This window comes from Heterodontus francisci, chromosome 13, assembly GCF_036365525.1.
Source record: "Heterodontus francisci isolate sHetFra1 chromosome 13, sHetFra1.hap1, whole genome shotgun sequence".
Classification (NCBI taxonomy): domain Eukaryota; kingdom Metazoa; phylum Chordata; class Chondrichthyes; order Heterodontiformes; family Heterodontidae; genus Heterodontus; species Heterodontus francisci.
The window spans coordinates 55,860,507-55,885,660 of record NC_090383.1 but is presented as its reverse complement, the minus strand read 5'-3'; the positions used below and the strand labels follow the sequence as shown (position 1 = coordinate 55,885,660).

General features: G+C 44.4%; 1 protein-coding gene across 1 annotated transcript in view; it reads right to left on the bottom strand.

Moving 5' to 3' along the window:
• Nucleotides 1-12,431, bottom strand: part of pde10a (phosphodiesterase 10A) — a 565,280-nt gene extending 552,849 nt beyond the window's left edge. The window contains exon 1 of the mRNA XM_068044845.1: nucleotides 12,171-12,431. Coding sequence (XP_067900946.1) covers nucleotides 12,171-12,234 — 64 coding nt within the window. The 5' untranslated portion in view covers nucleotides 12,235-12,431. The remainder of the gene's footprint in view (nucleotides 1-12,170) is intronic.
• Between the last annotated feature and the right edge of the window lie 12,723 nt (nucleotides 12,432-25,154).

The window sequence follows — 25,154 nt, the reverse complement described above, 5'->3', positions numbered from 1 at the left end:
TTCGCCTATGCAAGAAATCTGGCTCCAAGGACGCAGCCAGACATCGTAATAGGACACACACTAGAGACCTGCGTAAATGCAAGCCAGTACACAAAGTCCACAGCGAAATAGACCCGAGACAAGGCTCAGAGTGGAGCAATTTTCAGCCAGAAGATCAGGCGTTTCACATTTTGATTGACACATTGTGTTGAAGTCAAAAAACTGGAAGCTTTTGCTACTATCAATATCATGTGGCCAAAGAAAGTTGGCAAGCTCACTCAGGACTAAGATGGACACGGGAGCTAGTACAAATATCCTTCCAGTCCGCATCCTGAAGAATATGTACCAGGGTCAATGGAAATTAATGATACAACTGAAGTTAACTGCAGACAATGGGTCACCCATCCCTTGTAGTGGTACACTATCAATGCAACGCAGCTATGACAAGTCGGCATGGAAACCACAAATATTTTAACCTAATAGACACGAGAGGACCAGCAATGGCAGGACTACCAGTGTGCAAGGACCTCAGCATCGTGATCATCCACGAGGTCAACAAGGTACCTATTACAGAAGAGACCAAGGGTACCGACATTGAGTCGCAGTCTTTCCAGGATCTCAGTTCTGGTTTGGAGAGTATCAGCCCCTTTCCAGAGACACCACACCAAGAGAATGAAGATCCAAATTCAGATGGTGAAAGCTCTTTGTCAACAGGCAGTGTTTCTTTGCACTCCAACACTAACAGATTGACCTTATAACCACTGAGAAGCAAAGGCTGGCAGTGGGGAGCCAAGGGGAAATCTCCAAGGACCGGAACCCGCTTGCAGACTCCAGTTGGAAATCCAGCAACAGCACAATTATGCCGCACCCTGACCTCTGCTCTCCAGAGAACCGCCAGCACCAAACCCAGCCAGAACCGACAGGTACCTCCATGCTGCCAAGTACTCCTCCCCCAACAATTCCTCAACTTTGAGCCCCAGGCCTTCAGACACAGAGGATGAGGAGAGGTGAAGGACACGCAATCTCCTGAAGAGACAGAGGAGGAACGATTTGAAGCACTCTCTGTTGGCTCTTCGAGATGAGGTGCAGGAACTTTCCAAGAATGAAAAGGCCTCAAAAGTGGTCGCCCTGAGAAAAGCAGCAGTGTATATTAGCAGACTGAAGGCAGAGGGGGAGAAACCTCAGAAAAAACAGCAACAGCTGAGAGGCAAATTCTCCAAGCAAGAGTTGTCAAACCACCTAAACAATATATGGACTCTTAAGCTTCTGCACATGTAAATTTCATAATCTCTATACCCGTGTAAATAATTTTGATGTTATTCAATTTTGTGTTTTGACATAGTGTATGAGCATTATCTTTGGAAAGAAAGGGGATGTTGTATGATTGCCTTAAGAGTGATGGCCCTTTAAGAGCTCAGTATACTAATAAGCTAAGTACCAGGATGGAGTCCTGTGACTAGAAGTCAGAGTCGCTCCAACTATAACTCCCGAGACAAAAATACTGTATATAGTTCGCTCTGTATTGTATATAATAGTTAGCTGTTAATAAGCCTGTTTTGAGATCTTCAAAGAATTGGAATCCACGTTAATTCATTGTGTTGCTCAAGATAACAAAGAACATACAACACAAAAGATGGGTCTAGAGGTGGCGTAAATGGGAATAGCAGAATCAACAGCTGACATCCAAAAAATGGGGGCAGAAGTTACAATCTGCAGTTGTTGAATTCAATGTCGCGTCTGGAAGGCTGTAAAGTGCCTGATCGAAAGATGAGGTGCTGTTCCTCACGCTTACATTAAGTTTCATACGAACGGTGTAGGAGGCCGCGAACAAAAAGGTCAGACTGGGAGAGGGATGGAAAATGACAAATGACTGCAAGCTTGCAGACTGAATGGAGATGTTCTGCAAGGTGGCCACCCAATCCTATCTGGTCTCCCCAATGTAGAGGGGACCACATCGTAAATAGCAAATACTAAATTGAAAGTATAAGTAAATCAATGTTTCACCTGGAAAGTGTGTTTGAGGCAGGAAGAGAGGAGGTAAAAGAGCAGATGTTGCATCTCCTGCACTTGCCTGGGAAGGTGCTGTGGGAATAGGAAGGGGTGTTGAGGGTAACGGAGAAGCGGACTAGAGTGTGGCTGAGAGAACAGTCCCTACATAATGCTGAATGGGGAGAGGAAGGTAGGTTTGTGTTGGTTTTGGCATCATACTGAAATGGTGGAGGCTGGGGGGATGAAGGTGAGGACAAAGGGAACCCAACTGTCATCGAGAGGGAGGAGGAACAGGAGAAGAGCGGGAAATGGATCAGACACAGTCGACGACCCTATCAACCACAGTGGAGGAGACTCTTCGGCTGAGGAAAAGGAAGACACGTCGGAAGCAATGGCGTGAAGGTGGTATCATCAGAGCAGATCCGACGAAAACTGAGAAACTATGAGAATGGAAGCAGAATAGGAGGAAGTGTAGTCAAGGTAGCCGTTGAAGTCAGTGGATATTGAATGTTGCCTATCCCTAGAAATGGAGATAAAGAAGTTGAGGAAGGAAAGAGCCAGAGATAGACCATATGAAGGCAAAGGAGGGATGGAATTTGGTAGCTAAGTTATGAAATTTTCCAGTTCGGGGTGAGAGCAAGAAACGGCACTGATATAGCCATCAATGTAACAGAAAGGAAAAAAAAGGGACAGAACCTGACTAGGATTGGAATGTTCCACATTTCCCATGAAGACAGGCATAACCAGGGCCCATACATGTTCCCATAGCAACACCTTTTGTTTGGAGGAAATGAATGGAGTCAAAGGACTTGTTCAATGTGAAAAAGGTTCACCCAGGCAGTGGAGGGTGTTGGTGGATGGGAACTGGATGTGCCTCCTTTCAAAGAAGAAATGGAGAGCTCTCAAGCCATCCTGGTGGGGGATGAAAGTGCAGAGGGATTGGACATGCACGTGGAAAAGGAGACAGGTTAGGGCCAAAATGCGGAAGCCATCAGAAAATTTGCCAATGTAGGTCAGAAGATACTGAAAAAAAAAGAAAAAAAGAGTAGAGATAGTTAAGAATCAAGTTCCATGGGGCAAGAACAAGCCAAAACGATGGGTCTACGAGAGCAGAATCCGAGAGTCATTACAGCACAGAAGGAGTTGTCCAATCAGTCCCACTCCCTCGATCTATCCCCGTAGTCCTGCAAGTTGATTTCCCTAGAGTGCCTATCCAACTTCCTTTTGAATAATTGATCGTCTCTGCTTCCACCACCCTCAAAGAGAGTGTTTCAGGGCATTACCGCTCACTGCATAAAAGAAATCATCCTCAAATTCCGCTACCCCACCCCCCCCCCCCCCCCACCCCCTGACCGTGTCTCTTGCCCAAAACCTTAAATATGTGCATGCCTCGTCCTAGTACCATCCACTAAAGGGAACAGTTTTTCTTGGTCTACCTTATCTAAACCTGTCATAATCTTGTACACCTCTATCAGATCTCTCCTCAACCCCTTTTGTTCCGAGAACAACCCTAGTTTCTCCAACCTAACCCTGTAGCTAAATTTCCTCTCTGGAACCATTCCGGTAAATCTCTTCTGAACACTCAAGCTCCATCACATCCTTCCCAAAAACAGTCCTGTTTGTGGATCTTGGGGAGGAGGCAGAAGCAGGCTGTGTGGGATTGGGAGACTGTGAGGTCAGAGGCCGTAGAGAGATTTCCAGAGGAGACCAGATTAATGACAGTCTCTGAAACAATGACTTGATGTTCGGCGACAGGATCGTGGTCCGGGGGAGGTGTCAGAGTTGGCGTTCAGCTTTCGCTACGTAGAGGTCAGTTCACCAAAGACCACCACTCTTGTCAGCAGATTTAATGACAATATCAATGTTGGATCTGAGAGAATGGAGTGCTGCAAGTTCAAAGGGAAATAGGTTAAATGAGTGAGGAGAGCAGAGAAATTGAAGCGGCCAATGTCATGCCGGCAGTTCTCAATGAAAAGATCTAGAAAGGGCAAGAGGCCAGACGAAGGGGTCCAGGTGCAACAAGAATTCTGAAGACAGGAGAGAGGATCCACTCTGTGTGCGCTAAGGGGTTGAATATTCTGGGCCAAAGAAGTGGACACAGGGGGGAGGGGGTGAAGGCAATGGTGGTGGGGGTGGCGGGGCCATGGGGGAAATAAAGAGCTCAGAATTCACTGATGTGGGGTGTAAGGGAATGAAATTGGGGCCTCTGCTGAGGACCAACCATTCGGGTCAGAGTGGGGAAAGTCAAAGGTGTTAGTGAAAACACAGCAAAGGATGATTTTGGAAAAAGGGTGGGGTCAAAGGAAAGCGAAGGGGAAGGAGGATCTGGATCGGCACTGGCATCCAAGAGCTGCTAAAACTTGCGCTCCTTGACACCTGAAAGACAACACTTTTTTCTGAAAAAGGGACAGATGTGAAGAATGAAATGGAACTGCAGGCCAGGAGAGAAAAAGGTCGAGAGCATACATCTGGCTTTGCATGGTGTTGAATGTAGATCCCAGGATGCGACAAGAGCAGTAGTTTGAGAAACGCCAAATATCTTGGGAATATCTGTAATCATGGGTGGATTGGAAATATGAAGCATGGAATTTTAATAGGAATCCACATGGAACCGGAATCAGTTGCTGAGGAAAGAGATATGGCTGTGAAAGTGAGTTTTTGGTAGATACCTGATCAAACATGAGAAGGGAAATAGAAAGCAATTAAGTTGAACAAAGTAAAGGAGAAAAATGGAAATCCCATCGAAGAAAAGAGCAGAACTTTAAGGTGGGCAATCCTGGAAGAGAATAGGTAGTGAATTAAACGCTAATACAAAAGCAAAATACTGCGGATGCTGAAAATCTGAAATAAAAACAGAAAATGCTGAACATACTCAGAAGGACAGACAGCATTTATGGTGGTAGAAACAGAGTTAATGTTTCAGGTCGATGATCTTTTGTCAGAACTAAAAAAAAAATTGAGAGATGTAACAGGCTTTAAGCAAGCACAGAGGCAGCAAAGGGGTGAAGAAAAAAAACTGAAAACAAACCAATGTTTGATCAACCAATGTTTCATCTACCTTTGGCATATAACAAAAAGATAAGAAAAACAATGCTCAGTGTGGTATCCTCTACATTGGGGAGACCAAACGCAGATTGGTTGACCGCTTTGCAGAACACCTCCATTCGGTCCACAAGCATGATCTCAAGCTTCTGGTTGCTTGCCATTTTAATTCACCATCTTGTTCCCATGCCCACATTTATGGCCTCAGCCTACTGCAGTGTTCCAGTGAACATCAAAGCAAGCTCGAAGAAGAGCACCTCATCTTCTGATTAGGCACTCTACAGCCTTTTGGACTCAATAATTTCAGACCATGAGCCCCATTATTTTTTGTATATATATTTTCTTTTATCCATATGCTAGTCTTAAACTTATTTTTCATGTTTTTGCTTTCGTACAAAGCTGTTCATTATTCTGCCATTAGCACTCTATAGACTCGTGCTTTGTCTTTAGACTATTTAGCACTCCATTTGCATTCTGTCTCACGACATCTGTCATTTAATCTCTCCCCCTCCATCCTGTCACAGTCCTTCCTTCTAGTATTTCTTCCCCCCCACCCCACCTTCACTTGCTCAAAAACTGTTACATTTCTAACTTCTGCCAGTTCTGATGAAGGGTCACAGATGTGAAACATTAACTGCTTCTCTCTACACAGATGCTGCCAGATCTGTTGAAACATAGAAAATAGGAGCAGTAGGCCATTCGGCCCTTCGAGCCTGCTCCACCATTCATTATGATCATGGCCGATCATCCAACTCAGTAAACTGTTCCCGCTTTCTCCCCATATCCTTTGATCCCTTTCGCCCCAAGAATTTATGGCATTTTCTGTTCACATTGCCCACAACTTCGGTTTATCATTACTATCTAGCGACCTCTGCAGGAAAGTGCACTTGTGCAATTAGGAGAGGACAGGCTCAGTTGTGATGTCTCTAAAATAAATTGGCTGCCAGCACTCACTATCTAGGCTCAAATACTAAGTGTGAATATTTAGTCAGGATACTGAAGGATAGACGGTGTCGATGGAACCATTCCTTTAGAAGAGGAAAGTAAAATTATATTCTAGTATATAGCAGTTACTTAACTCTCATTAAACTTTTTACAGAATATGACTGTCAAATAAGTCAATTTCTTGGAAATTATCCAGGGATTTGCTGTTATATTGAAACAATGAGGTTCCTCTTTTTGAATTAGACAGAATCACTGAAACCAGTAAGTATAATCAGGTATTTAGGTCCAGGCAAGGGAAATCAAATGGACTCCACCTCCACAATGCATTTACACAACTGCAGCGAAACCATTTGACATCTGAACAGATGTAATGTAAATGCACCCTAAAAGTTCTCCAGAAATCCTAGATTTGAATCATGGTTTAATTCCTGCACTCTTAAATAATGTTATTTCACACAGCATTCCCCAAAATCTCTTCACAAAAATGTATCAAAATACTGTAAAACGTGTAGTTATAGATTTATATTGTAACAACCACAAAAAGGATCCAATAACCCCTTTATTGAACCACTGCCTAAGTCACAGATTCTGATCAACAAAGCTATGAAGCAGCTCCTATATTTTTCAAAATTTGCAGTGCACGCAACATAGATCCAACCATATTGGAAGAAGTTACACACAAAAACTTAACCATGTGCCTCTGGTCAATAGGGACCAAGCTGACCATTTAACACTGGAAACAATCAGACAAAACAAAGCTCCTATTTTACATGTTAGAGGAGGAGGCACACATCAAGGTCTTTTTTGAAGATACAAGTCTGGATTCTCAGCCTTTTTTTGTATCTGTGTGCATATAGACATGCGTTCTGGCAGCATCTGTGGAGAGAGAAGTAGAGTTAACACTTCAGGTCTTTGACCTTTAATCGGAACTGGCAAAGGTTAGAAATGTAATAGGTTTTAAGCAAGTGTAGTGGGGGGGAGGGGGGGAGGAAGAGAACAAAAGGTAAAGTGTGTGATAGGGTAGAAGGCAGGAGAGGTTAACTGACAAAGCGGTCATGGGGCAAAGGGAGTGTACTAGTGGTGTGGTGAAAGACAAAGCATTAGTGCAGACACTGTTAATGACAGAATAATGAACAGCTCTGTCCGAAAGCACAAACAGGAAAAAACAAGTTTAAATCAGGCACATGGTAAAAAAAAAAAAATGACAAAACAAAATAAAATAAAATATAACGGTTCAGTCATGCTCTGAAATTACTGAATTCAATGTTCTGTCCGGAAGGCTGTAGAGTGCCTAATCAGAAAACCGGAATCTTTGCCAGTTCTGAAAAGGTTACAGACCTGAAACATTAATTCTGCTTCTCTCTCCACAGATGCTGCCAGACCTGCTGGGTATTTCTAGCACTTGGTTTTTATTTCAGATTTCCAGCATCCGCAGCATTTTGCTTTTATATGAGACATGTGTTCTGTTTCATTATTTTCACAGATAATTGCATCAAAATACACCAGATTAGAGATTACAGTAAGTCATAGTAACAATGACATCAAGTAGCTGTTAAATAAGTGTATTTCAGTAATCAGAATATTTAGGTTCTACTACTATTTCCCCTGAATTACAACATAATATATCACCTGATTTACAGCAATACATCTTTTATCTAGCATCTGGTAAGCTGTAAAATTGCTGCCACTGGAACTTTGATTCACATTCTCACGAAATAAACTAAACCAAATTACAAACTTAAATTGCTGAATTCACACTGCTCTGTACTCAGCTAAAGTACAGCACCACACTTCTACCCATATATACAATTAAAGGTGGACATAAAGCTCCATTTGGACACCAACTATATTTAAGTCCCATCAGTTCTTTACTGATATTAAAAATGTACCAGCATCCCATGTTAAATATGTAAAAGCATCTGATGTACTATCTGGATTATCTTGAAACAGCTTCAAACTAATTGCAGACCAACCTCACTATTACCCCAACCATACAATGGTTTACAATGCTTTACAATGATGCAATGCCAAGCTATGAAGGTGGTATAGTATTACTTTGTGAACTGGAATGCAAGGCTACAAATTTGTCTCATTTTTTAGAAAGCATACCTTAATATGCAACATTGGTGGTATAAGAGTTTTATATTCCAAACAGAATGTTTCAACCAACCCACCATATCAGGTTTCTTTATATTAAAGAGGAGAGATTGGGAACAATGGTTTCAGTCATGCTACCTAATCCAGTTTAATTTTGTGGGTAGGCTGGTTAAACTGACATTGGCAATGTTGCACACCTGCAGCCTAATCCAATTCCAAGGCATCACATGCAAGGGAATCCTTCACATTCACTCAACTAGACCTAATCAGGTGATAGGTTGAAGAGAAATGGAACAAACTAGCTTAGGGTTTGTTAAATAAATTACATCAAAAGGAAGTTTGAAAATACTCTTGGACGAAAGAGGTATTATCTTCAAGAATGCGTATGATAACCACTTTTTGTTTGCAAATACATATTCAAACTCAAAAGATTTTGTACAATAATGTGACAAAAGTGATAGTGACCTTCCCACACAAAACATTTTTTATTTTCAAATATACAACATAATAAACATGTCAAATCATAGCATTTCAGTGACAGAAGACTAGTTCACAGCAATTCTCCCTCAGGATGTAAAACGTTTGCCAGTTTTTCATGAAGGATGTTACATTTTTAAATGTAAACGCAATACAATGTTTCATCATTTAAATTACAATTTTGCACATTTTAAGAGCCATTAATAACCCTGAAAAGTTGAATGAAATGTTTTGGGGCATCAGTTTAATTTTTGTTGAAATTAAATGTTGCCAATATGATGCACATGACAATGATAAAAATGACAGCCTGGTGCTTCTGGCTCTTTCCTTCTCATAAACCATGGCTTGAAATTACACCAAAGTATATTTTAATGAAAGAATTGATGTATTTATTTTAAAACAACTAACCTTTGGAAAAATAGGATTTAGGAACTTCAGACAACTGTAGTAGTGTTTGCCCACTCGCATCCCATGGCATAATTGCAGAGCCGATGACAATTTTGTCGGTAGACAGAATTTCGATAACTGGAGAAAACTTAAGGTCAACCAGAGAAGTCTTGCTGACCACCACCGTCTCATCACACCCCAACCTCCACACCACACAAGTTCAATCGCCTACCAACACTGATAAACTAGATTCGCACAAGAAGAATGGTCATCTGGCTGGGGCAGTAAAATAGTATCCAGCAAAGAATTAATGCTTTCAACTCGAGAGAATTTCCCAGATATATGGGTCAATACCCTTGTGAAAACAGCTATTTAGTACAAGTACTACACTGAAACATACAAATACTTGAAATATTACTCTCTGGTTGATGAGAACTTTTTAGAATTTAACATTCCTGTTATTACTACTTTGTTACAATAACTACCAGTGCAAAGAAAAGCTAACCCAAAGAATCTTTGACTAAAATATGTTGAAGTAATTGTTAATCTATCAAGCACTTCCCATGTTTTATTGATTTTTTTTGTAAACGTAAATTATTGCAAATATAAAATATATAAGGCGAACTGTGACAAGATACAAGCTACCAAAGTTTCTGGATTATAGACCCTCCATAAGAAACTTACATCAAAACATGAATTGAAAACTGGAAACAAACTGAGAAAGCTAGATTACTTAAAAACAACTTAAAAGATGCTATGTTGGCATTTCTAGTCACTCCTTTTAAAGACAAAACTTCCACTTTTGAACTTGGTTTTGGAAAAAAAATGTCATTAGGTCACAAGAATCAAACGTAGTAAATTAAGGATCTAATAATAACTCAAACCTAAAACGAAGCCTTCATATCACCAACAAATTCAGCAGGTGCTTTTGGACAATACATGGCTGACACTGCAGCCACTAAAACAAAATTCCTTGATCTTCTAAGGTGCCATACTCACTGAATAGACCATGAGACTAGTTGATGTTTACTACTCCTCCCCATTTCTCCAGAACCTGACAGACCACCAAAAAGATTGAAGTGGGGGTACAGATGGGGTGGCCGCGGCCAACACCCGCCCAGTGACAGGGAGGTGAAGGAGCCACCGCCCCAGGCCCAATTACTCTCACGTGAACCTGTTTCCAGGTGCAGGGACACGATTCCCCTCGTGTTGTTCGCCCGCTCTCAATATGAAGGTGGTGTAATAGATATTATTGAGGATAAAAGCTGTTACTAAGACCTGCTCGGAATCTCTGACGACGTAACAATCTTAAACCTGGTCTGCTGTACGCCATAAATCGAAGGAATCCGCGGGGCTGCTCCTTCTGAGGGAAATTCTGAGCCGACTCGGAAACCAGGGCAAGAGCCCGCCACAGTATTACCACAAGCGCGTGTGGCACTGAGAGCAGCTCCCTCTCCCCGTCACTATAACCATCATAAAGCCAACGTCGTCACTCCCACCGCCCTCCCCCAAAACAACCATCACACCCTTAGCCGAGTCCCTGAGCACCACCCTGTCCTCTCACCGCTCACATCCACAGTCATGCACCCAAACCCACCATCCAGGACACTGACCCCACTCTCCCAAAATCCAATCCACTAACATCCCCATAAAGCTTTCACCCATCATTCACCAACCCGTACCCTCTCAGTCCGACAGGCTCCCACCCACCATTACCCAGCCCAGGTGCCTGTCCACCACCGGATTTCCCAAGCTCTACTCCCCCTCTCCTAATCCCCTCCCTCTTCCCCACAACTTCCATCACCCCTTCCTCCTCCTGTGCCCACACCTCGCCTCCTCCCCTCCCCATCATCCCCTCTCCCCCCTCGTCTCCCACCCCTACACCTCCTCACCCCTCCCCCACCACCACCTCCCCCCCACCCCCCTCCTCCTCCTCCCCCCCCTCCTCCTCCCTCCTCCTCCTCCCCCCCCACCCCCCTCCTCCTCCCCCCCCACCCCCCTCCTCCTCCCCCCCCCACCCCCCCTCCTCCTCCCCCCCCACCCCCCTCCTCCTCCCCCCCCTCCTCCTCCCCCCCACCCCCCTCCTCCTCCTCCCCTCCACCCCCCTCCTCCTCCCCCCCACCCCCCTCCTCCTCCCCCCCACCCCCCCCTCCTCCTCCCCCCCACCCCCCCCTCCTCCTCCCCCCCACCCCCTCCTCCTCCTCCTCCCCACCCCCCTCCTCCTCCTCCTCCTCCTCCCCCCCACCCTCCTCCTCCTCCTCCACCCCCACCCTCCTCCTCCTCCTCCACCCCCACCCTCCTCCTCCTCCTCCACCCCCACCCTCCTCCTCCTCCTCCACCCCCACCCTCCTCCTCCTCCTCCACCCCCATCCTCCTCCTCCTCCCCCCCCACCCTCCTCCTCCTCCCCCCCCACCCCCCTCCTCCTCCCCCCCCCCCTCCTCCTCCCCCCACCCCTCCTCCTCCTCCCCCCCACCCCCCCTCCTCCTCCTCCCCCTCCCCCCACCCCCCCTCCTCCTCCTCCCCCCCACCCCCCCTCCTCCTCCTCCCCCCCCCTCCTCCTCCTCCCCCCCACCCCCCCTCCTCCTCCCCCCCCACCCCCCCCTCCTCCTCCCCCACCCCCTCCTCCTCCCCCCACCCCCCCTCCACCCCCCTCCTCCTCCCCCCCACCCCCCCACCTCCCCCCTCCTCCCCCACCCACCCCCCTCCTCCTCCCCCCCACCCCCCTCCTCCTCCTCCTCCACCCCCCTCCTCCTCCCCCCCACCCCCCTCCTCTCCCCCCCACCCCCCTCCTCCTCCCCCCCACCCCCCTCCTCCTCCTCCACCACCCCCCTCCTCCTCCTCCACCACCCCCCTCCTCCTCCACCCCCCTCCTCCTCCTCCTCCTCCTCCCCCTCCTCCTCCCCCCCACCCCTCCTCCTCCCCCCACCCCTCCATCACACAACCCCCCCTCCTCCCCCCCACCCCTCCATCTCCACACAACCCCCCCCCCTCCATCTCCACACAACCCCCCCCCCCCACCTCCACACAACCCCCCCCCTCCATCTCCACACAACCCCCCCCCCCCACCTCCACACAACCCCCCCCTCCATCTCCACACAACCCCCCCCACCTCCACACAACCCCCCCCCACCTCCACACAACCCCCCCCCACCTCCACACAACCCCCCACCCCCCCTCCACACAACCCCCCACCCCCCCATATCAGCGGCCAAAGGCTGAGGGAAACCGGCGGGAGGTGACTGAGGGAACCTACTGTGGCCAAAGAGGCAGTTGGCAAATCTCCGCAAGCAGCCCGAGGACTCGGCTCTGTCTCCCATGTCTGCCCGGTGCCGGTGCTGCTACCGGCCAATCCGGGAGAGAGCCCCGGCTCTGCCCTGCGTTCCGTTTCCCACACGCTATAATCCTGAAGAAGGAGTTGATGCCGGAGATTGTTCTGAGCTCCTCGAGTGGGAGAGAGGAAAGTGCTGTCTGCAGCACTGAGGATGCTGCTGGAAGGGTGGATCGTCTGCCTGTCAGGAGCAAACATTGAGAGGCCGGGCCGGGCCGGGCCGGCTCTGCTGAGCGGTGCCCGGGGGAGGGGAGGTGGGACAGGGAGGGGGAGGGGGTGGGGACAGGGAGAGGGAGGGGGTGGGGACAGGGAGGGGGAGGGAGAGGGGGTGGGGATCTCATCGGCCGCTTCTTACTGCAACTAACCAGGGCAATGCAAAGACCTGTAAACCACGAAACATTGCAGCGATCCACTTATTTATTTGTATTTTTTTAGTAAAGGTAAAATTGTAAATGAATGACTGGGAATGAGGTATGTCTTAAATATGTGCCAGGCGTCACAGATTCTGCTTTATGACCTTGCAACAGAAAGTCCACAAGGTTGCTCCAGTTACTGACACCTCTTTTTCTGCTCTTTACAAAACACTTTTTTTCTGAATCTGCTGCAGTGAGATCAGATCTTCCAACGTACAGAATCTGGAAAAGACATAATAGGAAATAAGGCGATATATAAATAGAAAGTGCTGGAAATACTGAGCAGGTCTGGCAACATTTATGGAGAGAGGAGCAGTGTTAACGTTTCAGGTCTGTGACCTTTCATCAGAACTGGCAAACCTTAGAAATGTAATGGACGTTGAAATGTGAAAGGCGGGAGGGGGAAGAAGAACAAAACGGAAGGTGTGTGAAAGGGCAGAAGGCAGGAGAGATTAACGACAGAGAAGTCACAGAACAAAAGGCAAAAGAAGTGTTAATAGTTGTAGTTAAAGACAAAGCATTGGCCCAGAGAGAGTGTTAATGGCAGAATAATGAATAGCTTTGTCCAAAAGCAAAAACATGAAGGACAGGTTTAAGGCAAGCACATGGTTTAAAAAAAAATAAGCTGCTCACCTCATTATAGAAGGTGAGGGAGAAAAAAGAAAGCAGGTGTTTCTAGGGATACACTATAAATCCTCAATTTACACACAGATTACATTAGCACAGTGTGGGCAGCCCGGCAGCCAACCTTAACCCTTGTAACTTAAAGGGACAGACTATAATACAAATATAGATCAGCTGCATCTACCCTAAGGTTATTAGAAACGTTAACTCTGCTTCTCTCTCCACAAATGCTGCCTGACCTGCTCAGTATTTCCAGCATTTCTTGTTTTTATTTTGGATTTCCAGCATCTGCAGTATTTTGCTTTTATAATAGATGCAGCTAAGATGTTTCCCCTGCTTGGTGAGTTTTGAACCAGGGGACACAATTTCAAGTTAAGGGGGAAGCCACTTAGGACAGAGATGAGGAGAAATGTCTTTACTCAGAGGGTTGTGAATCTTTGAAATTCTCTACCTCAGAGGACTGTGGAAGCTCAGTCATTCAGTATGTTTAAAGCAGAGATTGACAGATTTCTAAATACAAATGACAAGAGGAGATATGGGGATAGCGTGGGGAAAAGGCATTGAAGTGGATGATCAACCATGATCATATTAAATGGCGGGGCGGGCTCGATGGGCTGAATGGCCTACTCCTGCTCCTATGTTCCTGTTACTGAATCTTGATTAAGGTCTGTGACAGGCGCAAAGCTTTTATGTTTACCCAAACACACAATATGCCAGTTTGAGTTTCCCTGCACTGAGAATTTAAAGTTCACGATCCCATTTCAATCCCTTAATTTCATTTTTTTTAACATAGGCTGTCGTAATTTCATTTGATGACCACACACCACAGATGTAAGGATAATAGAGTTCGATTCAAACGCGGTAAAAAATCATACACAGGTTTTTCAAAAAGTTATAGCTACAGCCTTTAATCATGTCTTTTACTGCAACACTGATACGCGTTTTCGATCTCTGATTTTTGTATCGACTTAAAAAAACCCCAAAGGATAACATGCAATCGTAAAATTCTTACTGTTTTTAATCTTGATAAAAGGTAATTGTTCGTAGGACATTGTATTAATAACATGGGTCCGTTTTTTGACATGTAGCTTGTGTCTACATAAAGCAATAAACCTCATTGCAATTCATTTTAATGTGGCAGAAGAAAGTCTCACTGTGCATTGTCTTGTAGGAGAGGCCTTCCAAGGGATTTCCTGCAGATGTGCTATTTACGACTTGCTGACGTCTGCTGAGCCCCACACAGTCCCTTATGACTTTAAGTGCTTTTGGAGTCTTAAGCCTATCGCGTGGAAAAAAATGAGGCAATGAGCCTCAGGATCAATAGCGAACCGTGCCCATTATCAAAAGACGTGACAGTAAGAACACGTAGTCCTGTAACACTCACATTTTACACACGTTAAATTCAATCATTAATCATGTAAGTCATTCATATAAAATATAGTTTGGTCAATCTATGAAGGCACAAAATTTGCCAATTCTGATTTATTATTCTCGAAGTTATGACACGCAGCATTGTAACGTGAACTCGAATTCAGGCAAAAATAATCACATCGTGATGAACCCGATTTTAGCTCCAATTTCAACATACGTTTCAGAAAACAGCATTTTGACAATTCCGTATTTGGTTTAACGGCGTTATGATATGACAGGTATTAGGTCAAACCATGAATTTATTCAACTGTTAATCTTAAATCTCTAGTTATTGCACCTTGTAGCAACTGGTGCAACACGATCTAAAGTGCCGCTTTCAATGGACTGGAACATGTACTTGTGTTACCATGGGTCGCTGTTGAAGCTATAGTCACAAATGAATGCGTACCTATAAACACCATACATTTAATGTTAAAGTGGAATTCAATATTACGATCTTTACTTAGGAATACTGAATGTATATCTAACGCCCCCTTTTTTAAATACAAAGCCACCTTTCCACCACCTTTACACATTAATCCAAACTGGAAAGCTGATCCCAACTGTCAGAGTATGTGAAGCATATCAGAAAAACAATATCATTTTTTGACAGAAATAGATGTTTGAGAACGGGGGTTTCGAAAGGTATTCAAAAGCTGTGAAGTTGCTCAACGAACGTGCAGCAACTGTGTCTTGTTCAAGCGAAGAAAACCTGTCTAGAGGCCCATCCACTCAATATTTAACTCTTAATTTGGATTAGCGGGTCTAGATGCAAAAAGTAATCAGATCATCCCCATTTTGTTTTTCTTTTACAAAATGACTATGCCAATCAGTTTTGCAATGCCGATGGCGTTATTGACAAGGTTATCTCGTTTCAGTTCAATATTCCATTTCAAAACGCTTCTAGAGGCTTTACTTACATGTACTAACAAAGTTAAAACAGCGCTCGGACATTTCCCTCCAAATTATTTCGATCTACACGTGCCTTTCATTCACTGGTCTGTGTGATGTTTAAGATGTGAAAGAAAGAACAGCGCCGCAGAAACAAAGTTAAAAGCCTTATTTTCGAACAAGAGACTAACCATCATTTTGAGATTGTATTTCAAGTTTTGACCTGGAGTAAAATTCATTTATGTAAACATAATCCAGCTAATGTTTTTATAACGCAATAATGTGAAATAACTATAAAGTATCTGCGGATAAATGTGTCCTGTAGTTAATATGCAAAAGCGGACAATTAAGTTTAAATTGCAACCCCCAATACCCACATCCAAATTGCAAGGAATAAGATTCAATAAAGTTATTTCGTTTTACTTATTTTCATCTTTGTGTATTATTAAGTGCAAGCACATCTAACCTGCAGTTCGTTTTGGTTTTGTGTTTTTTTCGGAGCCGAATGAAACACAGGTTCTGGGTGACCACTGTCTGCTCGACGGGAGTTTACCATCAGATTTCCACTGCGTTTTTGGTAAAGGTGCAGAGGAAGAATAACCAATACAGATCACTGTCTGATTACAGCAATGTAGTTCTTAATATGAAAGATCTGTCACATATCCAAAAGGACAATTTGGAAAAAAAATATTGAAAATTAGATCACATATCTTCTAATCATAAGAAATAATGAATTAGCGAGGAAACGAAATATCCATATGATTAATAACATGTTTTGAAAAATGTTTCGCTATTTTCGTTTCCATCTCAACGGCATCCTCTGCTTTCCAACACAGTCACAGAGTTCGTAATATGAAACGCACCAAATCTAGCAAATTCCGAAAATGTGAACATTTTAAACTTAGTTCTCGACCCAACCAGCCTTTCACTCGAATCTCCAATTCGTTATGATGACAAGATACGTGCAAAATGTTAGATTTAAGTCATCATTAAAACTGATTTGCACATTATTTTTTCAAGTATATTTAGATTATTGTTTGACAAAAGATTCAACTCAACAAAATCAAGACAGTCGGAATCAGTTACATCTACAACTTTAATCTTTCACCTAAATCGCAAAAAGAAATCCGAAAAGCAGAGCTCTTTAAATGCGCACAGTTCCAAGTTATAAAATGAACATCTTTAAACCTTTCCTGAACCACAACTCGTTGTTTTAAAAGCTTTTCCAGGAAGTTATATTCATATTCAAATAATCCGGAATACAAATAGATAAGATATGCTTCATTTCGCAAAGAAGTTTAAAATTGCAAGCAGGTTGATTAATCTGGTAAACCGAACAAATACTCCCTGGACTAAATCTCAAGAACGCTTTTTCATATAATGTTTTTTGAAAAATTGCGCGCAAGATAAAAAGATATGTACCTTTATGCGCTAGCAATTTTATCACAGTTCCAGATAAACATAGCAAGCATTGCTTTTATCTATCGCTGCTGCCATAAATTTACTAAAAAACCACACTTGACCACAAGTCCATCAGGCAATGTTCTGCATGTAAGTTCCTCGAGGCCCTGTGGGAAAAGGAGATGCTGCATTCTGTTAGATGGTTCTCTGAGCAGACTGCCAAACTCATTTGGCAGAATGCCCCATGGCCAGAACTTTCAAACAAGCAACATGCTGGTGGTGATGAGGGCCCTTCCCATCAAATCCTTCATGCACACCTGGAGTCTCAGCGCCAATGCATGCTGCCCTCAAGGCATCTGCAGTAGGGAAGAGACCGTTGCCCACCTCCTTCTGGAATTTGCCTTTGCAAAGCAGGTGTGGAAAGAGATGCAGTGGTTTTGCTGAGGTTCATCCTGTCAGGCAAACCGCCCACCTGCCAAGACTGAGGCACACATGATTTCGCCACATGAACATTAAAACTGTATTCGCTGCTCACAGTGTGGTCTCCTCTACATTGGGGAGACCAAGCGCAGACTGGGTGACCGCTTTGCGGAACATCTCCGCTCAGTCCGCAAGCAGGACCCTGAGCTTCCGGTTGCTTGCCATTTCAACACTCCCCCCTGCTCTCATGCACACATCTCTGTCCTGGGATTGCTGCAGTGTTCCAGTGAATATCAACGCAAGCTCGAGGAACAGCATCTCATCTACCGATTAGGCACACTACAGCCAGCCGGACTGAACATTGAATTCAATAATTTCAGAGCATGACAGCCCCCCATTTTACTTTCATTTTTAGTTATTTTTTTCTTCCTTTTTTTTACATTCTTTTTTACATTTTTTACAATCTTTTTTTTGCATTTATTTCATTTCATCTTAATTGTTCAGTTTGCTTACCCACTGTTTTTTTTCAGGTTTGCACTTGCTGCTGTTCAATATTCCGTGTATTAACACCTAATCTGTACTAATGCTTTGGCTTTCAACACACCATTAACATATTGTTTGCCTTTGCTCCGTGACCTTTTGGTCAGCTATGTGGCCTGGTCCAATCTAGACCTCCTTTGTTATCTCTTGCCCCACCCCCACCTCACTTGCTTATAACCTGTGACTTTTCTAATATTTGTCAGTTCCGAAGAAGGGTCACTGACCCGAAACGTTAACTCTGCTTCTCTTTTCACAGATGCTGCCAGACCTGCTGAGTGGTTCCAGCATTTCTTGTTTTTATTTAAAATTGCAAGACCCTGATTGGAAGGACATTTGCATAGTACTAGCCGTGTTGGAACAAAAAGGACCCAGTGGTTGCTTCCCCAATACACAGAAGAGACTTGGTCAAACTAGTCAGTCACGTGACCACCTGCTGGCCAATTAGGGGTGTTTTAAGCTGGAAAAGCAGATTTTGAACAGAGAAAGCTCCTGGCTCCTGGTTTGATAAGACCTCTCTCCTGTCTGCCCTCATCTCGCTGTCACCAGATTCGGAAACCATTGAAGACACGTAAACTCAAAGAAAGAAAAAGTCTCCTATGTGAACAAGGTTTAAATGAAACACTGAGCCCCAACGAAACGCAAGGCCATATCTTCAATCAAAGACTACAGCGAGCTCCAAGCACAGTGGCAAGAGAGTGCCTCAAACTGTTCTACTTTTCTTCTGCTCTTTCCTGTCCCTATTTGCATGTGTGTATTGCATGTGCATGCTAGCGTGGGCACGTCGTATATCCATAGGTGTTAACTGTATCAGAGTTCAAGTTTAAGGTTTAATAAATTTCATCTTTCTTCTTTAAACCAAAGAAAGCCTGTTTGTGCTCATTTCTTTGCTTTATAATTGGAACGTTGTGAACAAGGATTCACAAAGGGGGAGCTCAAAACACAGTGCATTTAAAATTAAACCCTGTTACAATAAGACCAGGTGAAGATAGTAACAGACCCCTAGACACATTTCTCACCTAGTCGTAACAATCCCAACAGCTCCATGACTCAGGATTCAGTGCTCTATGGGCTGCTCCTAGGGACACACACCGAGATAAACATCAACTGGTGCTGGAAGTCCATCAACTTGGTGAACAATGCTCTTTGGTCTACTCAAAAATTGCTGGTCTGCCAGTGTAAAGAGCTGTCGACAACCAAGTGTTGTAGACTGGCACATTCCAAGGTGCAGGACTACATGCCGAGGTACACGCTAAAACCTGGGGCAGCAGCCGCAAAGGCTCAGTGGGGAAAGGCCACAGTCTAGAGCCCTCCTGTCACAGTACACCAAAGGGTTGGAAACCATGTTTTTTTAAATTTAATTCATGGGATGTGGGCATTGCTGGCCAGGCCAGCATTTATTGCCCATCCCTAATTGCCCTTGAGAAGGTGGTGGTGGGCTGACTTCTTGAACTGCTGCAGTCCATGTTGGGTAGGTACACCCACAGTGCTGTTAGGAAGGGAGTTCCAGGATTTTGACCCAGCAACAGTGAAGGAACGGCGATATAGTTCCAAGACAGGATGGTGTGTGACTTGGAGGGGAACTTGCAGGTGATGGTGTTCCCATGCATTTGCTGCCCTTGTCCTTCTAGTTGGTAGAGGTCACGGGTTTGGAAGGTGCTGTCTAAGGAGCCTTGGTGCATTGCTGCAGTGCATCTTGTAGATGGTACACACTGCTGCCATTGTGCGTCGGTGGTGGAGGGAGTGAATGTTTGTAGATGGGGTGCGAATCAAGCTTTGTCCTGGATGGTGTGGAGCTTCTTGAGTGTTGTTGGAGCTGCACCCATCCAGGCAAGTGGAGAGTATTCCATAACTCTCCTGACTTGTGCATTTTAGATGATGGACAGGCTTTGGGGAGTCAAGAGGCGAGTTCCTCGCCGCAGGATTCCTAGCCTCTGACCTGCTCTTGTAGCCATGGTATTTATACGGCTACTCCAGTTCAGTTTCTGGTCAATGGTAGCCCCTAGGCTGTTGATAGTGGGGGATTCAGCGATGGTAATGCCATTGAATGTCAAGGGGAGATGGTTAGATTCTCTCTTGTTGGAGATGGTCATTGCCTGGCACTTGTGTGGCGCGAATGTTACTTGCCACTTATCAGCCCAAGCCTGGATATTGTCCAGGTCTTGCTGCATTTCTAAACGGACTGCTTCAGTATCTGAGGAGTTTTGAATGGTGCTGAACATTGTGCAATCATCAGCAAACATCCCCACTTCTGACCTTATGACTGAAGGAAAGTCATTGATAAAGCAGCTGAAGATGGTTGGGCCTAGGACACTACCCTGAGGAACTCCTGCAGTGATGTCCTAGAGCTCAGATGATTGACCTCCAACAACCACAACCATCTTCCTTTGCGCTAGGTATGACTCAGCCAGCAGAGGGTTTTCCCCCTGATTCCCATTGACCTCAGTTTTGCTAGGGCTCCTTGATGCCATACTCGGTCAAATGCTGCCTTGATGTCAAGAGCAGTCACTCTCACCTCACCTCTTGAGTTCAGCTCTTTTGTCCATGTTTGAACCAAGGCTGTAATGAGGTCAGGAGCTGAGTGGCCCTGGCGGAACCCAAACTGAGCGTCACTGAGCAGGTTATTGCTTAGTAAGTGTCGCTTGATGGCACTGTTGATGACACCTTCCATCGGTTTACTGATGATTGAGAATAGGCTGATGGGGTGGTAATTGGCCAGGTTGGACTTGTCCTGCTTTTTGTGTACAGGACATACCTGGGCAATTTTCCACATTGCAGGGTAGATGCCAGTGTTGTAGCTGTACTGGAACAGCTTGGCTAGGGGCGCGGCAAGTTCTGAGCACAGGTCTTCAGTACTATTACTGGAATATTGTCAGGGCCCATAGCCTTTGCAGTATCCAGTGCCTTCAGTCAGTTCTTGCTATCACGCGGAGTGAATCGAATTGGATGAAGTCTGGCATCTATGATGCTGGGGACTTCAGGAGGATGTCGAGATGGATCATCAACTCAGCACTTCTGGCTGAAGATTGTTGTAAATGCTTCAGCCTTATCTTTTGCACTGATGTGCTGGGCTCCCCCATCATTGAGGATAGGGATATTTGTGGAGCCACCTCCTCCAGTTAGTAGTTCAATTGTCCACCACCATTCACAGCTGGATGTGGCAGGACTACAGAGCTTAGATCTGATCCGTTGGTTATGGGATCGCTTAGCTCTGTCTATCGCATGCTGCTTACGCAGTTTGGCACGCAGATAGTCCTGTGTTGTAGTTTCACCAGGTTGACATCTCAGGTAAAATCCCTCAGGCTACATGCACCTGACAATGTTTGACATGAAATGTACATTGTAAATAAAACAATTATGGCAAGTGTAGTGAGGCATCTCATGTACTGTATTGAAAGAAACTGGTCTGTATTGAACTTTATGTAAAGTCAAATTTGAACTATTATGTAATGTACTTTTATAATTTTATGATAAAAATTTTTGGGGAAAAAAGTTCAGGATCATTACAGCAGCAGTTAGACTTTTGGGGGAAAAATCCTCTGCACCCGGAAAATGTGTTCAAGTACAACACTTCTTATTTCTTTGTTATGGCAACAGACAGGAATGCATTATTTTGAACTATATGATACCTGTCAGACCTGAGACAAAATGTGTGCATGGTCAGAACACACCTGCAATTGTAATTCTGTAGCACTTAGTTAACATCAGAGGAGCCAGTCAATCAGTATGAAATGTGTATCATGTCAGCAACGGCTTAGTTGGTAGCCAAGGGGCGCATGGAGAGGAGACGTCGTCTGAGTGAGACGTTGTCAGAGTGTGGGAATTTGGTTCATGTGAGAATTCGGTGCAGAGGGGTAAAGAGGAATTGATGTGTGACGTTCCAGAAAAGAAGATGTGATTGGTTGGTGAACATTTTCTCTCTGTCTCTTATCTAAATTAAGGAATTTTAATTGGAGTTCGTATAGCATTGTTTGAAATAATAAGAATAAGAATCTTCTGAGGCTCGGGTAATGTATTAGTAAGGTTTTATTGGTTGTAGTAAGGTTTATCAACTGTAGTAAAGTTTATTAGTAGAGGGGCTCAGTAGTAGTGGGGTTAATTAATTATAAATCAATTAAGAAAATTAATTAACATATTATAAAGATGGCAGGGCAGGTGATGTGCTGCAGCTGCAGTATGTGGGAACTGGTGGACACCAGTGTGATACACGGCAAACGCATCTGCAAGAAGTGTCTGTGGCTCAAGGAGCTTTGGCTCAGAGTCAGTGAGCTGGAACGCCGAGCTACAGACACTTCGGTGCATCACGAAAGGGGAAAGTTACCTGGACACTTTGGAAGGCAGTCACACCCCTTAGGGTAGGGTCTTTTGATTTGGTCAGTGGTCAGGGACAAGAGGGTGTGACTGTGAGTGAGGTAGGTAAGGGGATTGAGAAGGCAGAAGTGGAGGAGCCTTAACCCTTGCAATTGTCCAACAGGTTTGAGGTTCTTTTAACTTGTATGGATGAGAGCGAGCGCTGCAGGTTGGATGAGCGAACTGACAATGACACCGTGGCACAGGAAGTCATTCAAGCGGGGTGTGGGGGGGGGGGGGGGGGAGTAAATAGGAATGTAGTGGTAGCAGGAGATAGTATAGTGAGAGGGATAGACACTGTCTCTACAGCCAAGAGTGAGAGTCCAGGAGGCTGTGTTGCCAGGGTTTGGGACATCTGCTCAGGGCTGAAGAGGAACCTACAGTGGGAGAGAGCAGAAGTAGGTCATTTGGTTCATCTAGCCTGCTCCGCCATTCAATAATATTATGGCTGATCTGTTTGTGTCTCGAATTCCACACTCCCATCTACTCCTGATAATCTTTGATTCCCTTGCCTAACAAGAATCTATCTACTTAGGCCTTAAAAATATTCAATGACCCCCATCTCCACCACTTTCTGAGGCAGAGTTCCAAAGTCGCACAATCCTCTGAGAGAAAAAAAGATTGGATGAGCGAACTGACCATGACACCGTGGTACAGGAAGCCATTCAAGTGGGGGAAGTAAATAGGAATGTAGTGGTAGCAGGAAATAGTATAGTCAGGGGCACAGACACCGTCTCTGCAGACAAAAGCGAGTTGTAGTCATGTGGGTACCAACACCATAGATAGGACTAGGAAAGAGGCTCGGCATAGGGAGTATGAGCAGCTAGAGGCTAAATTAAAAAGCAGAACCTCAAAGGTAATAACCTCTGAATTATTACGTGAGCCACAAGCAAATTATAGTAGGGTCAATAAGATTAGAGAGTTAAATGCGTGGCTCAAAGATTGGTGTGGGAGAAATTAGTTTCAATTCACGGGTCACTGGCACCAGTACTGGGGAAAGTGGGAGCTGTACCATTGGGACAGTCTTCACCAGAACTGTGCGGGGACCAGTGTTTTGGCGCGATCATATAACTAGAGCGGTACAGAGGGCTTTAAATTAAATAATGGGGCGAGGGATTAAGAGAGGGAAGATATGATAGCTCAAAGAAAGAGGAGAAGGCAAGAAAGCAAGATAGCAATAAGGGTAATGATAATCAGAGTGTGGCAGGAAGGGACAGAGCGTACAAACTTAACAGTGTGCCAGCAGATAAGGCTAGAGGTTGTGAACTGATGAGTGGGGGAGGGTTCAAGTGTAGGGAGATTTAGAAACTAAAGAGAAAGGTTGAGGCATCACAACAGTATAGCATTGTGGGTAAAGACAAGCAGAATGGGACAGAAAGGGACAGAGAGTTTAATAAAAATTGTACATCAGTGAATAAGGTCATTGCAAGGAATAGAAGTAAAAAATTTAAAGTTTCTTTATCTGAATGCGCAAAGCATCTGCAATAAGATAGATGAACTAGTGGCACAAATAGAGGTACATGATTTAGATCTAATTGCCATTACAGAGACATGATTAAACGGTGATCACGGTTGGGAAATAAATATTCCAGGGTACAGGAGGAGGGGTAGCCCTGATAGTAAGGGATGACATAAGGGCATTAGTGAGAAAGGATCTGACCTCAGAAGATCATGAAGTAGAATCAGTATGGGTGGAAATTAGGCAAAGCAAGAATCAGAAAGCACTGGTGGGAGTAGTTTATAGCAACCCCCCACCCCCCCCCCCCCCCCCCCGCCAATGATAGTTATACCATTGGACAGAGCATTAAACAAGAAATTATTGGAGCTTGTAGCAAAGGCAATGGCAAATCATGGGTGAGTTTAATCTTCATATAGACAGGGACAATGAAATTGGCAAGAGTGGTCTAGAAGATGAATTTATAGAATGTTTTGGGGACAGTTTCTTGGAGCAATACCTTGTGGAATCAACCAGGGCTAAATCCATCTTAGATCTAGTATTGTGTCATGAAGCAGGGTTAATTAGTAATGTCAATGAACAGTGGAAATCTTTAAAGGAATAATTCAAAATGTTCAACAAAAATACATTCCATTGAAAAACAAAAGCTCAGCAAGAAAGATTCATGAGTGGTTCACTCAGGAAATTAAGGATAGTATTAGATTGAAAGAAGAGGCTTACAATGTTGCAAAAAAGAATAGCAAGTCTGATGATTGGGAGAAACCAGCAAAGGGCCACCAAAAAGTTGATAAAAAAGAAGAAAAATAGAATGGGAGTAAACTAGCCAGTAATATAAAAACAGATTGTAAGAGCTTTTATAGGTATATAAAAAGGAACAGAGTAGCTAAAGTAAATGTTGGTCCGTTAGAAGCAGAGACAGGACAAATTATCATGGGGAATGATGAAATGACAGAGGCATTGAACAAATATTTTATGTCTGTCTTCACAATAGAAGACACAAGTTTCATACCAGAAATAGATGGTAACCTAAGGGCTAAAAAAAGTGAGGAAATTAAGGAAATTAATATTAGCAGAGAAAAAGTATTGGAGAAACATAGGGGACTAAAATCTGACTAATCTCCGAGACCTGATGGCCTACACCCTAGGGTTCTAAAAGAGATAGCAGCAGAGCTAGGGGAAGCGCTCACTGTGATTTTCCAAAATTCCTTAGATTCGGTCACGGTTCCATCAGATTGGAAGTTGGCAAATGTTACAGCGCTTTTCAAGATGGGAGAGATTAAACAGGGAACGAAAGGCAAGTTAGCCTAACATCAGTCATTGGGAAAATGCTGGAATCTCTGAATAAGGAAGTCTTTACAATGCACTAAGATAAGCACAGTATGATTAGAACAAGTCAACATGGTTTTA